Source organism: Pterocles gutturalis, unplaced genomic scaffold (assembly GCF_000699245.1).
Source record: "Pterocles gutturalis isolate BGI_N339 unplaced genomic scaffold, ASM69924v1 scaffold2900, whole genome shotgun sequence".
Classification (NCBI taxonomy): domain Eukaryota; kingdom Metazoa; phylum Chordata; class Aves; order Pterocliformes; family Pteroclidae; genus Pterocles; species Pterocles gutturalis.
In genome coordinates this window covers 69,688-84,233 of record NW_010137945.1, presented here as the reverse complement: position 1 = coordinate 84,233, position 14,546 = coordinate 69,688, and the positions used below count along the sequence as shown (strand labels likewise).

The 14,546-nt window shown below is 47.1% G+C and overlaps 1 protein-coding gene across 1 annotated transcript in view; it reads left to right on the top strand.

The window, feature by feature from the left end:
* The window catches only part of LOC104468575 (clavesin-1-like), a 64,858-nt gene that overhangs the window by 50,116 nt on the left and 196 nt on the right, over positions 1 to 14,546 (top strand). Inside the window, 1 exon segment of the mRNA XM_010082762.1 lies at positions 14,479 to 14,544. Within this exon segment, the coding sequence (XP_010081064.1) occupies positions 14,479 to 14,544 (66 nt within the window).

The window sequence follows — 14,546 nt, the reverse complement described above, 5'->3', positions numbered from 1 at the left end:
AGCGGTGGCCATCTGCATGGTCAGCAGTTCTCACTGCTCACTGGGAGCCAGGATGAATTCATAGAGCCTGACCCAGACAGTGGATTTTAAAACAGCTTTTATTTTTTTTCTTTTTTTTTTTTTTTTTTTAATATTAGCAGTGGCATACACAATGATTTTAGAAAGATGCTAACTAAATATTCCATTATTATTTAAACGTATATCAAGAGCGTACAATTTATACACCTTTACAGAAAAAAATCTGCAGTTTTTAAAGCTCGGAAGTGTTAAGAGCTGTTCACAGGTAAATCTTGGCTGAGGATCAGATCCTGGGCTGCAAAGGAGGGAGGGTCTTATTGTGCCCTCAGGGGAGAACCTCAGCTTGAAAATTAATTCAGTGCCAGAAAACCCTGCCTCAAGGCAAAGCCTTCGTTTATAATCTGTTCACTTAATACAAAAGTGTATTAATACAAGTATGGTGAGTGGATGAATCTAATTTGTCATGTTGCCTCTGGGCAGACCAGATCTAACTTTTAGCCTAATTTCATTCCTCGGCGGCTAAGTGAACCGTCTGATCTTGTACCCCGTGGTCATTACTAGCTGTTAGAGGTGAAAAGTTCACTGCTTCAACAGATTTTCTCTTACGAGTGTTTGCTTCGATTCTTCTTCTCTTGAAATTATGGTTTGGCTTAACTTGAGGTAAAAGGTCATTCTTAGGAAGCATAATTGCGTGCTTTATTAGATTTATTAGACCAGATTTATATCTAAGGCTTATTAAAAGGTCTACAGACTTCTACCAGTGCTATGTGTCTTTATATATCTCCATCCCTTGCCTCTTTGGGTTCGTACATCTTTAACACAGTAAGAGTCTCGGGCCATGCCTGAGATTCCTGGATACTCTAGGGAGGTTTACACTAGGCACAGGTGATCTCCTAGCATTAGTCTTCATTTCAAATATAATTCCCTCACAGTCGCCCTATCATTTTTTTCCCTTATTGAAGCCATTTTGCAGTTTCATTAAAAATCTCTACTCCTCCACTCATAACACAGAAATCTTTAAACTCTTGAGTAAACATGGTAATTTCTTGTTTCTATGCCTAAATTTTGGGTTTAAAAAAAAGGTGGCTGCCCTTTTCTTTAGCACTAATGTTCCTCTGAAAGGGGTACATATATGAAGACCGAGCCTTCTTGGGTTTCTGTAATTTAAGGATGAAAAGCCTTGCTGAACAATTATGGATCTTCTCCTCTCTGACCTCCCAGATGTCACTGCAGGTTCACCTGCCCAGTAATTAGCTCCAAGGGAGGGCAGTGCTATGATTGATAGCAATCGTAGGGAGCAAGCAGAGATGCTAGCAGCAGAGACGCTGAGAAACCAAGACAGGAATTCTAGTTCTGGAAGATGAACGTCACGAAACTGAATCAGAGAATAACTGACCAAAATACTTTTATAGCCACTTAATCTGTGTTAGAAAATGGATGCAGAGGGGGAGAAAGAGGGCATTTGCATGGTGGGTCTGAGACCAAACTGAAGTTATCATCACCTGAAAATTAAAATCAGTCTCAAAACGCAGACCAGGAGAAAACGCGGCACGGGGCAGCAGTGGGAGGGAGTGAAGCTGGAGCAGGTACGTGTCTGTGCAGTGGCTTCAGGACGGGCAGCAGTGCTTCAGCTCCTGCCACTGGGGTAGAGGCATGTAAATTGGAACAAGTTCACCTGAGAGTTGGTAGAAGAGCGAGGAGACCATAAAGCACATTTTTCCAGCAAGAAGCTGTAGACGTTAGGGATTTGTTCAGCCTCACAGAGCAAAGGCTGAAATGGATGTGATCATTCCCTACAAATACAGGAGGGAATAAAAACATGGGAGAGAGAACAGGCATTTGAGAAAAAGGACAACTTAAGTGTGAGGTCAAATGGGTACAAGCCCACCAAAGCATACCTTGGCTGCGAATGAGAGGAATAGGTTTGCTCATCGTCAGATGAGTGAGTTACTGAAACAGCTTCTCAATGTGACAGCCTCACTGTTCCTCAAGTGGAAGGTCTGATACGAGGTGGCTACCAGCAGTCACAGGAGACTAGACTTCCCCTCAAAGTCTCCTTAGGTCCCAGTTTCTGTTCGCCTTAACGGCAATGGGACCAGACTTTCTCTGCTCCCCAGAAACAGATAGAGGTGTTTTTTCCCTGTGACATGAAATCGTACAAGATTTGTTCTCAGAAACGAGTCCTTGTTTGCTTCAGAGAATGGATGCACTGTAGATGGGGAAAGGAATGAAAATCCGCTTAGAAAAAACTGCCACTGGTTCTAGTTAGCAACATGATCTTGAAAATCTTGAGGTTTGACAGGTTTCTATCATATGGAAATCAAAACCATTCCAATTGTCATTTTTCCACCAGTGGCCACGTGAAGCCCCACCGGGGCAAAATCAAAACACTGGAAATTGCACTCCCATCTGCAGTATTATCTCACACCCTGGGAAAAATCCCAGAACCCATGTACTGTATGAACAGATGGGAAACAAAGCAAAACAGCTGATGACTCCACATAATGAGTCTTAATAGCCAGAGGGGAAAAAAAAAAAAGAGATAACACAAATCCATTCAGAATATATCTGTTTATTAAGATTCAGCTCAGTGAAGTTTGAAATGGGCAAGGTAATAAGCATGCAAACCAGCATTAATACAGTAATAGTGAAATCAGTTCAATCTGCCAGCTTGGCCACATCTGTTTGACAATCCTGGGAGCAGCAATGGCAACAGCCACTTCCCCATCTCTTCCCAATGCTCTGCATCCATGCAGAGAGCCTGCCACTTACCAGCTGTGGGATTTGAGAGCAATGCCAACCGTGTGGAAATTAGGAGTACAGGGGAGAAAATCACCTCCCCTTCAGCTGTGGCCAAACCCTCTGCAAGCCCTGCCGGTCAGAAAGGGGCCTGGGGTTGCTTCAGTCAACAGGGAGCCAAGACAAAAGCAAAGCGCTGGCCTGAGGCACTGGTGCTGGTTCTGGTGGATGAGCTGGTGTTTTTGGGAACAGCTGGAGGTTTTATCTGGGTGTGCAGTGTAATGAGTAGTTATGGTGGATGGCTAAGCCTGGCAGCTAAAGAGTCAGAGACCGCTTTAGCATGTCACTGTGCCAACGGGGCACAGCCTTTCGGCAGCCACGGCAGGAGCATGCCTGTAGCTGTTTGGGTACCTAACTGCAGGGAGTGAACATCCCCAGGTGGAGCGATGGATTTACTGCCTGGGGAAGATGGGAAGGAGCTCAGTTCTTTGAAGAGTTTACTTTTTCCCCAGTCACCCTGCTCTTACACTTGGGTCCAGCAGCAGCAAGTAACCTGCAGTAGCACATTGCCTCCCTCTGACTCATTTTGCTTTACAAGATCTGCCCTTCTGCAGCTGCAGCGGGGTCACTTCTTGATGTCTGAACTTGATTTTCAGTCCGAGTTGACAAAGGCTGTTCTTTGCCTTTGCTTGCTCCCTGCGCAGTTACCAAGCACAGCCTGGGACCTGACTGTTCCTCCTCTGCCCTCCCAGGCATCAGAAGAGTGCTCACCCTTAGCATGCTGCCAGAGCAAACAAGTCTGAAAAGCCAGTGCGATTTAAAATTGCCCTGCAGAGAAAGGGGATTTTAACTAACAGCTACATACATATTCTGACCAGACAACCTGTTTAATCAAGTTTATTTCATCAAAGTTCAATTAAGGATAACTTTAATCAAATTTGGGGTTAAAAATTATTCTTAGGACAACATGGATTGCAAGAACATTACCATCATCAAGTCAAGCTCATTAGAGACTTAGGAAATTCAGAGTTAGGGTAAAACTTTTAGAGTAGAGGCAAGTATGTTAATTGTGAAAATGTACAATTGCACCAAGACACCATGAACTTTTCCTGCCACGAAGTAGAAACGTGAGCACCTAAAGATGCAAGGACCTTCCTCGAGGTTCATCAAAAGCCCCCGTAACAGGCATTTTGAAAACGCAGCGAAGAAATCTGTTGGAATGCATTGCCTGACATTGCTGAGTCAGAGCATGTGGATTTTTATGTCCTAGATGAGCGTGAAAGGATTTTAAAGTACAGATGAGGGTTTGCCATTATTGCCTCCTGATGTGTGCGTTTTCCAAAGGACTGATCTTCAAATTAACTTGTTGCTGAAACTAATTGTTGGTTCTCAGAAACGGGATCCTGCTCCCAGAAGGAAGGGTATCCCAACCGGTATACACCAATGCCGACTGGAGCAGTTTCAGATCCAAAAGGGGCCATTCCTGGGGGTGACTTGTGTAAGGTTTTTATTTATTCAGACTGGTTCCTCCATGCGCCCAGCTGGGCTGTGCAAGGCAGACCTTTCTCGTTGTTATCCTTGATGTGACCTTAATGTTCCTTCGCCATATGTTTCTGCTTTAATGGGTCATGTTTTATGCCGGGTCACAGTCAGCACCAATTTACTGCAGAAGTAGTAAAATACCAGCAAATAAAAATCAGTATGAAAATGTGTGAAAACTTCTCGCTGCCCATGGCTGGAACCTGGGGTGCATTTCCACATGTGCTGGGGGAAAAGGGGAATACTCCTTGCAAGCTTTCAGTTACAATAGCTGCATAAGATCTGAGACCTGTGGCTACTATTTTATGATAAACTATTTCAAAAAACAGAATTCCTGAAGGTTTTTGTGGAAGTGCTTCCCCCATACACAGATTATGAATGAGACACGTCTTGATAGCAAAGCAAGTGTCCCGGGGACACGCGTATCACATAATGTATGCGTTGCCTAGTAATGTAGATTGTTAGCTGTTGAAGGGTTTTATAGCTTTTGACCAGAATTCTGCTCATGTATCGGACAGAAACAGAAAGGAGCTGGTGGATCTGGCACGTTAGCGGGTCCTGGGGAGGCTGCGGGGGAGACGGTGCAGAATACCCTCAGGAGCCGATCGAGGAGATCAGAGCTGCCAGCCCCAGCTGAACTGGGAACAGGACAGACGGGCAGCTTGGTGCTGGTGGTCCCCTGGGGCAGGGCAGGAAACTGGTGGCCCTCTGAGAGTGTCGACAGCGCGGGTTTCATCTGTTTACAGCCCTCAATTACCAAGGCACGGGTGCGCAAACACTGGCTGGAGGTGGGAATGGCAGAACCAGCTCTGTTCAGGCTGCCTAAAATATTGCCTTGTAAATTATGTCTTCAGCTGGCCATAAATTTGCCAAAAGTTTAGTAGTTTAGATCAGAGACATGACACTTAATAAAACAAATGGTTTTACACCGCTTATGTCTTCTGTTGCCCTGTGAATAATCCACCTACATCTGGCTGAGTTACAAGCCTTTGAAAAGGCAATTCACACATGCTCTGTAGAAACATATTTAATTTCAGCATTCAGTGACCCCCAGGGTTGCCTCCTGTTTTAGCCTGGACTCCCAGAACAAATAAACTTGCTCAGCTCAGGTTGATGTCTCAATGCCCACAATGCACATCTCGGGGTGCAGAAGGCTTCTGTAACCACAGCTTTTACTTCGATCACAATAAGGTTCCCTGCGAAAGGCCAGGCTGCAGCAAGGCGTGGAGCAGGGATTTGGCAGACTGACACCTCCCCATCTCAGGGATGTCTCCTTCCCACCGTTGGCAGGAGAACGGCAGAGATGAGGATCCAGCGGTGAACCCAGCTGGGATGCTGGGATGGGAGCCCCAAGGCAGACTGAAAGATGAGGCAGGAACAAAGAACTGGAAGCAGCTGGGCACACTTGGTGGGCAAGGAAATGTGGACGGTTAGGGGGAGGGCTGATGAAGCCCAGGAATGATCCTGAGGTTAAGCCTGGTTGGTGCATCCCTGGAGGTGCGGATCCTGCTCTCCCTCTCTTCCAGAGCCCCTGCACCAGCCTGGCAAGCCGCTTAAACCAAGCTTCACGCAGATGGTGAGATGATTGCACGTTGCTTATTTTCAGCCTGCCAAGCTACAGACTCTGGGGTCTAATTTCCAGAAATACTCTGTGCTCACCTGCAACAGAAATCAATGGGACATGTGCTTTGGACACACAAGCTGCCATGCAATGCTGAACCCTATGCAAAATCAGACTGGAAAAGGGGTGAGTACCCCACGTTAGAGGAATACTTGGTCCTAATCTCACTGCGCTTCAGCTCTCCACATGCAACATGAAAATGAAAAAATCCTGAGAGTCATGCTATGGCAGAGAATGAATTCACATTTAAGAGGCACACAAGTACGGTGCTGGTGAACTGCACAGAAAAGCTCAGGAGGGAGCTAACACAGGCTATCCTCAGAGCAGCAAGTGTGTCACAGAGCCACACACTAAACAGTGAGAAGAAAGCAAAATAAATAGCCACCTACTAGCTTGGCACTGTCTACCCTGAGCACTCAGGGAGGAACGAGCCTTTCAAGAAAGGACAGTGCGTGCTCCTGGGGCTGGTGGGCAGCACAGGGGTCACAACGCCCCCGCACACCCAGCCGAGCTGCTGCTGCTCCTACAGCCTAGCTTTGGGCTTTTCCTGCCCTGACAGCGCTGAACTTTCCAGCCCAAAGAGTACATCTGCAGGGCTGCTTTCAAGCTTCAGTGCTGTTCTCATTAAGAACAGGAAATTTCTGATACAGGGCTGGGGAGCAGGAAGACTGCCACCCTGTGCTCTCGGGGCTCCATCCTCCCCATTATTGCCACACAGAAATGGAGAGATTGTGAGTCAGTGGCAAATCTGGTTGATACAGTGGGAACTGGAGTCACTGGAATGGCAGCGAAACAGGCAGACGGAAAGATCAGAGAGGAGGGGAGTGTCTGAGCAAAGGGACTGGAAGCTGTTGGGTTAGAGAGAGCTCTTGGTGGGCAAGGAAATGAGGATGTGCAGGAAGAGCATGAACGGTGATGACAAGTGCCTGCGTGGGGAGGTGTGTGTGTGATACTCATAAAGCCAGAGAAGAAAATTTTCTTCATTACGCTGGCCTGAATTTCTCTTGTTTGGATATCATAGTCTCCACGCTCTTTAGCAGCTCTCCCTGAATCTGCTGTAAACTGGTGTTGACAGCTGCTGCAGCGCTGTCCGTAGTCAGCCCCATGACTGGGCTTACCTTTCCATCGGTGACATTGCACCCCAGGGAATTGAGGGTCTGCCAGAAACTCCTGTCTGAAGCAGGTGCTCCTATTCCTTCTATGTGAAAAAAAACCAAACAAACAAACAAACAAAAAAAAAAAAACAGGCACGTGGAGGGGTCAGTCTATAGCAGAGAAAAGAAACAGAGAGGACAAGCTCCCAGTCATGCCTTTCCCTTGCCCTGGATGTGAGATGTGACCAAGGCAAGATCTTGATGCAGCAGCTCAGAGCGCTTGGGAGCAGAGGTATCGAGCACATCCACACAGAGGGAAACAGACTGAGGCTGCTGGCACAGACCAGCTCCTGTCTCCGTCGCTCAGGGATAGCCTCTGCCAGGGGAGCCTGGCTGTGTTTGCCCTGCATAGCACCTGGACCTTGCTCTCCTCTGGGTCTCAGTGGGGAGGACTGTAGGTCCTGTGCCCAATCCTTCAGTATTTCTTCATGTTTTTACATTTCGGAGTGTCTGCAGTAGTGAGAGCTGTGTCACACTTCTAAGTGTTTTCACTGCAGTTCCCAAAGGGTACGCACTGTGTCCCCTGAGGTGTGCTGTGAGCCAAGGGACGGGTCAGGACAGGGTGCGCAGCCGTTCCGCCGCGGTGAGAGCCAAACGCTGCGCGGTGCCAGCCCTGCTGCTCCGGTGCAGAGCCTGCAGTCAGCTGCGCCCAGGGTCTGCGCTGGGAAGGAGCCGCTGTGGCCAGCTGCCGGGAAAGGAGCGGCACGGCGAGAGCTGGCGGACACAGAGAGGACGGGGGTCTGGATGTGCCAACCATCGGGAAGAAAGACGGTCACTGCTGCCCCAGTGGCCACAGAGCCAGCTCCCATGTGGGAAGAGCAGCAGCTTGTCACCATCTTCATATGGGCTGAGCACGGGGCTGGCAGTTGGGTTAAGCCAGAGTTTCCGTGCTGCTTTGCTGCCTGTCTCACCACGTCAGGGGGTCACTTACCCAGCTCAGCCGTGCCCGAGACACAGATGCAGCCTCACCTCTCTGGGGTGCTGGGGTTGGTGCACCAAAGCTCCCCTGCGGGCAGGTTTCCGCACCACAACGCCACGCTGGCTCTGTGCAGGGCTGTGAGCTGCTGCCAGGGCAGGAGCTGCGGAGCGGCTTTAGCGAGAGATCTCTGACCACTGAGCCGAGCTTGCTGGCATCTGCCCACACCACCCACGGGAGCACGCAGCTCTTCCAGGATGCCTCGCCCACGCATTTCACTTTCAAGTGCTGTCAATAATCCAGTACACGTTACCAGCCACACATCTCCATTGTTGCTGTAATACCGGGGGGAAATCCTTGGTTTTCCGCCTGACGAAGGCACACCCTTGAGGTGTGTTGCAGGGCACACTCCGGGGTGCCGTACCCTCCTCTGCAGTCTGGTGGGGAGGGAGGAAGGCAGAGAAGGAAACGCCCCTCAGACCTTGCCAATGCAATAATTCATGGTGTGATTTCAAAAAAAAAAAAATTCTGTAAAGGGAATGAATAGTTGGGAGATAAACAGCCTCGAGGTGCTGGTGAAATTGGAAGGGAATGAGAGGGAACTGAGCAGATGGGAGGTGAGAGGTAGATGAACAGAGTCACGCGATGCAATCTGATTGATTGGCTGCAGTGTGTCACTCTGAGAGCTTAAAGCCTCCTGTACTTGGGGAAAAAAAACTTGCCACCCTCCTTCCTCCTCCACAAAATCCTCCAAAGGAAGCCCAGTACCAATGGAATATGTCCCTGCTCCTTTGGGCTGTAATAGCATCACTGCAATGAGAGGCACAAAATAAGGGATCGGGGAACTGGAAGGTGTCTGTTAGGGTAAGCATGCCATGATGTGCGGGCAGTTGCTGTTAGCTCAGTGCAGGGCTTTGGTATTTTATTTTTTATGGGAAACAAAACTGGTACCCAGCAGAGATCAATTCCTGTGAGCTGATTCACACCAGCTGTACTCTGACTAAAGCCTTCCAAAATCAGTGTGGCTAGAAGGCCTGCAAACAGTCTTCTCCCATGGCTTTTGGCTGAATTGGAGACAGTTACACTAAAATGACCACACACATAAAGCCATCTGCTCGCTTGGATATTGACGTGCATACCTATGCAGTGCCGTCATTCGAAATGTACGGCTGACCTGCTGGAGGAACAGCTGGGTACTGTTGATTTTCCAGACTTCCAAAGATTCTTGCTGAACAGTAAAACAACCATGGGGGGTTTGATTGACACTTTAAATGGAGCACACTCAAATGGTACCTAGGCTTCAGAATTCATTTCTCTCGCTGTTTTCATTTGGCATTCCGAAGCAAGGTTATCTAGTCTTGGAAACGAGGCTAGAAAAGTCTATGGGTGTTGACTTGTCTTTTAATCACTTCAGACTTAGTTCCCAGCCCATGGTGATTACGTTGTACTTTTACAGGAGCTAAGTCTCCCGCATGTAACATGTTAAAGACAGACAGGCATGGGATCTGCCAGCTCAGATTTGCACAACGATCTTATCTGTGTGATACAAGTGATCATCTGCTTGTGTTAAAACTTAACCAGACACCCCACACCCAAGCATCTTCCAAACCTGTTACTGAGAGTTTTCAGCTGAGAAAGGCAGAGACCCAGAAGGTTTTGAGTTCAAACAGACTAATTTATTAATCCAAAGTTGCAGCACTGGCAGGACATGTGCCGCCTTTCAGGCGAGTATTGAAGGTCATATAGTGCGAGGCAGTCATGGTCTGCAGGAAACGTTGCCTCCAAATCATGGAACCTGTTCCCCCTGGTGTTCACAGATGAGAACTCATCAGAACAGGGACCTGAACGCAGGTGACCCGTGAATCGTATGTTTAGAACAGGTCAGGTGAGTTGCACCCTGAGAATGTCTATTTCTCTCTGCCATTTCCAGCAGAGAGTGACCACAGACGTCTGGTGGAGAAATGAATCACAGCACAGGTGACTCCATGCAGGAGAAGGCCAATGCAATTGCTATTTCCTGCTTAGATGATATGATTGTTCATATCTGGCCCAAGTCAAAATGACTTGAACATGTCTTGAACATTTTAAACTATTTGCATTCACCCTGCAGAAGCAACAGCACAGGTGAGGCTCTGCTGCCTGAGTGTAGGCATCTTGTATATACGATTGTAGGCGCTGTGATGTCTTCTTGGGCTCCATCAGTACTCCAGAAGGACACGAGTCCTCTAGAAGGCTTCTGTAAATCCCTGGTCATAACAGTCAGCCACGGAAGGTAGTCTTGAATACCCTAAGGTGCCTCAAAGGGCAGTAGGTATCTATGTGTAGCATCTGAATGTCATCCACACTGTCAAAGCTGACACCCCAAAGGCGTAGTGAGCTTGGAAAGAAAATCATTGCACGGTCAGGTTAGAGAAACATGAACTGAGATGGTTCAGAGAAGCTGGTGTTGCTGTGGGCACAGAATCCCAAAAAGGTTGAGGAAGGGACCTCTGGGGATCTTCTACCCAACCCACTTCTCAGTGCAGGGTCAGCTTCAGCAGGTTGCCCGGGACTGTGTCCAGCTGGATTTTTAAAATCTCTGGATGAAGACTCCATGTCGTGGGTTAGGCTCAGTTGGCACAAGCACCACCAGCCACTCGCTCCCTTCCACCCGGTGGGGTGGGGGACAGAACCGGAAGAGTCAAAGTGAAAAGACTTGTGGGTTGAAATAAAGACAGTTTAACAGGTAAAGCAAAAGCCATGCACGCAGGCAAAGCAAAACGAGGAATTCATTCACTACTACCCATTGGGGGCAGGCATTCAGCCATCTCCAGGAAAGCCGGGCTCCATCACACGTAACAGTTTCTTGGAAGACAAACCCCATCACTCTGAACATCCCTCCCTTCCTTCTTCTTCCACCAGCTCTATATGCTAAGCATGATGTCATATGGCATGGAATGTCAGAGCAGCATCCACAGCATTTGCAGGACCAAAGCTTAAACCCAGCTTGCTGAACAAGGGAAGTTCTGCACTGCTCATTTACCATTTCACATTAACATGGCTCAAACTGCTGTGCAAGAGGGTGTTTTGGCAGTTTTAGTGCAACGATGGTTACAAATTACAAGGACTGGACAGGGGAAAGGTCCCTTGGTGCCTGGCTGCAATTCATTTTTGAATAAGAGATTACAGTGGAGTCAGATACCCCAACACCTTCCAAGAACCATGACAAGTTTCTACTGAAACATTTGACATGTGATTGTAAAGTCCTCTAAAGGGACAGTTAATGCAGCTAAAACAGGCAGCAGTACTTTTAAAGCAGAAACTCCTCTTAGTCCCAGGTTCAACGCTGGAGTCAGCATACAAAACCCCTTAAAAACTGTGCAAAGCTCCACATGCTTAGACTGCGATTGCTTTCCTGAACACTTGTGCTAGATGCACAAAAGCAACATGAAACCAACGTATAGGGTACAGGTTTTTTTTTCAAATAGCATTGTCTTATATTAATTTCTACAGCCCCAAAATATAGTTACTGGTCAGTTGAAAATGCGTTCTGCGATAGTGGCCTCTGGCAAATCATCTTTTCGTTGTCCTCAAATAAAGCATAGCTATAGAATACACGTTCCGGGATGTTCTAGGACAGGAAAGCATCTCTCACACTGAGTCATTACATTAATTTGTGAGCTGTGTTGATATATATTGCCAAAATGCTTTCCTGAGCATCTATATTTTTCATATATACCATAAACAAATAATATGAGAAAAATATTTTAGAATCTTCTTGAGAATTGAGTAGTTTTCTTTTTTTTTTCCTTTTTTTCCTTTTTTTTTTGAGTTGAAAACAAAACTGGAAACATTTTTCAGCAAATGAAAAACTGGTGTATTTGGAAAATGGAAATGCCAACATGACAGCAAGGCCTTTGATCGTGGTGTCTCAGAAAATGGTGATGACTGTTCAAATCATTGCTGTGCCCTTCAGATGGATGTCTGACCCGCTTCTTTTAGGATAGGGGGCTGCGCAGCCTCTAGCAGAGAAGAGAAAGAGAGAAATCACTGTTGCTGTGGAGCTTGGCAGATACTGAAATCTCAGTTAGATCCCTCTTCATGTTATTCAGAAGGGCAGGGCACAGCAGTTGAATCGTTTGGCATCTTGAATTTGGAGGTGGGATGGGCTGCAATGCTTTTGCTCAGTGCTCCGGCTATTCTGGCACTGTGGGGAGAGCAGCAGCGTGGGACCTGCACACAGAGTTGGGATGAGGCTGCTCCCCGCACACACACTTTGGGATTCCCTGCACACAGACCTTGGGATTAGGCTGCTCCCTGCACACAGACCTTGGGATTAGGCTGCTCCCTGCACACAGACCTTGGGATTAGGCTGCTCCCTGCACACAGACCTTGGGATTAGGCTGCTCCCTGCACACAGACCTTGGGATTAGGCTGCTCCCTGCACACAGAGTTTGGGATTAGGCTGCTCCCTGCACACAGACCTTGGGATTAGGCTGCTCCCTGCACACAGACCTTGGGATTAGGCTGCTCCCTGCACACAGACCTTGGGATTAGGCTGCTCCCTGCACACAGAGTTTGGGATTAGGCTGCTCTCTGCACACAGATCTTGGTATGAGGCTGCTCCCAACCTGGCGCGCCTCTGAGTACCAGTATGGGGGAGAAACTGGTATCTTACTGTTATGGATGCAAGAAATTTTTTCTGTAATGAGATGAGAGCAGAGATAACCAGCAGTGGTCACAAAAGGTAAAATAGTGAGATTGTTCACATTTGACTCAGAGCAGAAAATTTCCGCTGTATGCTGGCAAATGCTGCAATGTGTCTTCAACTTTTCCCATTCGTTTTAGGGCAGTGGAACAAACAGGAACAAAACATTGGTGAGAAATATTAGCTAGGTTTTGTTTAACAATAATTTAATCTGGTAGTCCAGAAAAGAAAATTAAAAAGCTGTTGATGCTGTGATTTGAATCCATTCTGTATCAGTTTCAAAGACACATTATTAGTTTTTGCTGCTATAGATCAGAAATATGTAAATTGCCATTTTGCATAATGTCCCAAATCAGCTGCTTTTCTATATTAAAATGCAGTCATAAACATTATGCATGTCACATTACTGTAAAAAATACACAGTGATAATGTTTGGGCAAACATATTTTCTTGGAAAATTTTGGCATAAAATCTTCCCATTGAGCACCCAATTTTTGTTATCTCTCTTCAGAGATTTTTTTTTTTTAAATGAAATTTTTTTTACTATGCTTTAATGAAAGCTTTAGGCATAAGAATAAGAAAAATAATCATACAAGTTATTCGCAGTCATTGTATTCAGCCTGGATCAAGTGCTGCAGTGCCAAAAGATGCAATGTATTAATGATTCTTATTGAAAGAGAGGTGATGTCTAACCTCACCAAACAGCCAAGGCTTACGCTGAGGTTCCCGTAAACAACTGGGAACTGCAAATACATCCTGTAGGGAGTGAGCGCTATCCCTCAGGCTCAAAGCTATCCATGAAAAAAACGGCTCATTAAAACAATATGATGCACCACGTGAATGCCTGGGCTGGGCAGGATTCCATGTCTACATTTGGAAAAGTTCCCATTGTGAAAGTTTCCAATTCATCAAGTGATTTTGCTCTAAAAACTCATTGCCCACTCCAAACTGGGGTGCAACTCCTAGCCCAAAACAGAGAAAAGGGAGGATAACAAATCTCTGTCACAACAGACTCCTCAGTTGCTCCTTCCACAGCTCTGTGAGCAAACGTGGGAGCACACAGACCTCAGCAAATGCAATCGTCTTGAACTTTCCCACTAGCGCAAGCCCATTGAGCTTTAACCTCAAGACATCCTGATGGGCCACTTTCTCTAGTGTTCACTCATTTTTTACGTGTCCTGGGTATTTTGTGCATTAGTCATGAATGATAAACTATGCTTCCCACCTTGAAGACAGAAATGACTGTAAAACGGACTGGCCCTGAATAAGGTTCTCCTCCAAGGGTGTAGGCAAGGAGACAGATTGCAGGAGCGGGCACACCAGAAACGGGCTGGTCACGTTAATTCTGGCTTCCTTGTGGGTCTTGGGTAGCTCACGGAACTCCTACAGCAGTAAAATGTTATGAACCTACCAGGAGCTGACTCCCTCCTGTAAGCCCTTGCACAAACGACTCTGCCTCTCCGGAAGCAGCTGCCCGAGCAGCTTTGCCTGGGAAGACACGCGGCCCCGACAGATCCCACGGCAGCTCAGCTCAGGCTGTCGAGCTGCTGGGTGCATTCAGCATGAGGGAGAGCAGCTGAGCACCAAATAGCTGGAAAGCATTTGGGACCTGCAATGGGTCATGTCCCTGTCCACATTCAAGGGAATGCTTCTCAACTCCCTTACACATGCCGCAGGAAAGAAATGAGAAGTCATACAGGTGAACACAGACAAAAGAACAAATAATGAGAGAAGCAAAGGGGCTCCAGGAAGGTGAGTGCTTCTGCAGCAGTGTTTGTTAGCGTGTGTGTTTTCTTGCTTTCAGGTCGCAGTCAGTGGTGGAAGCCGGCACGCTGAGACACGAAGAGCAGGGGGAAAGCGAGAACACCCAGC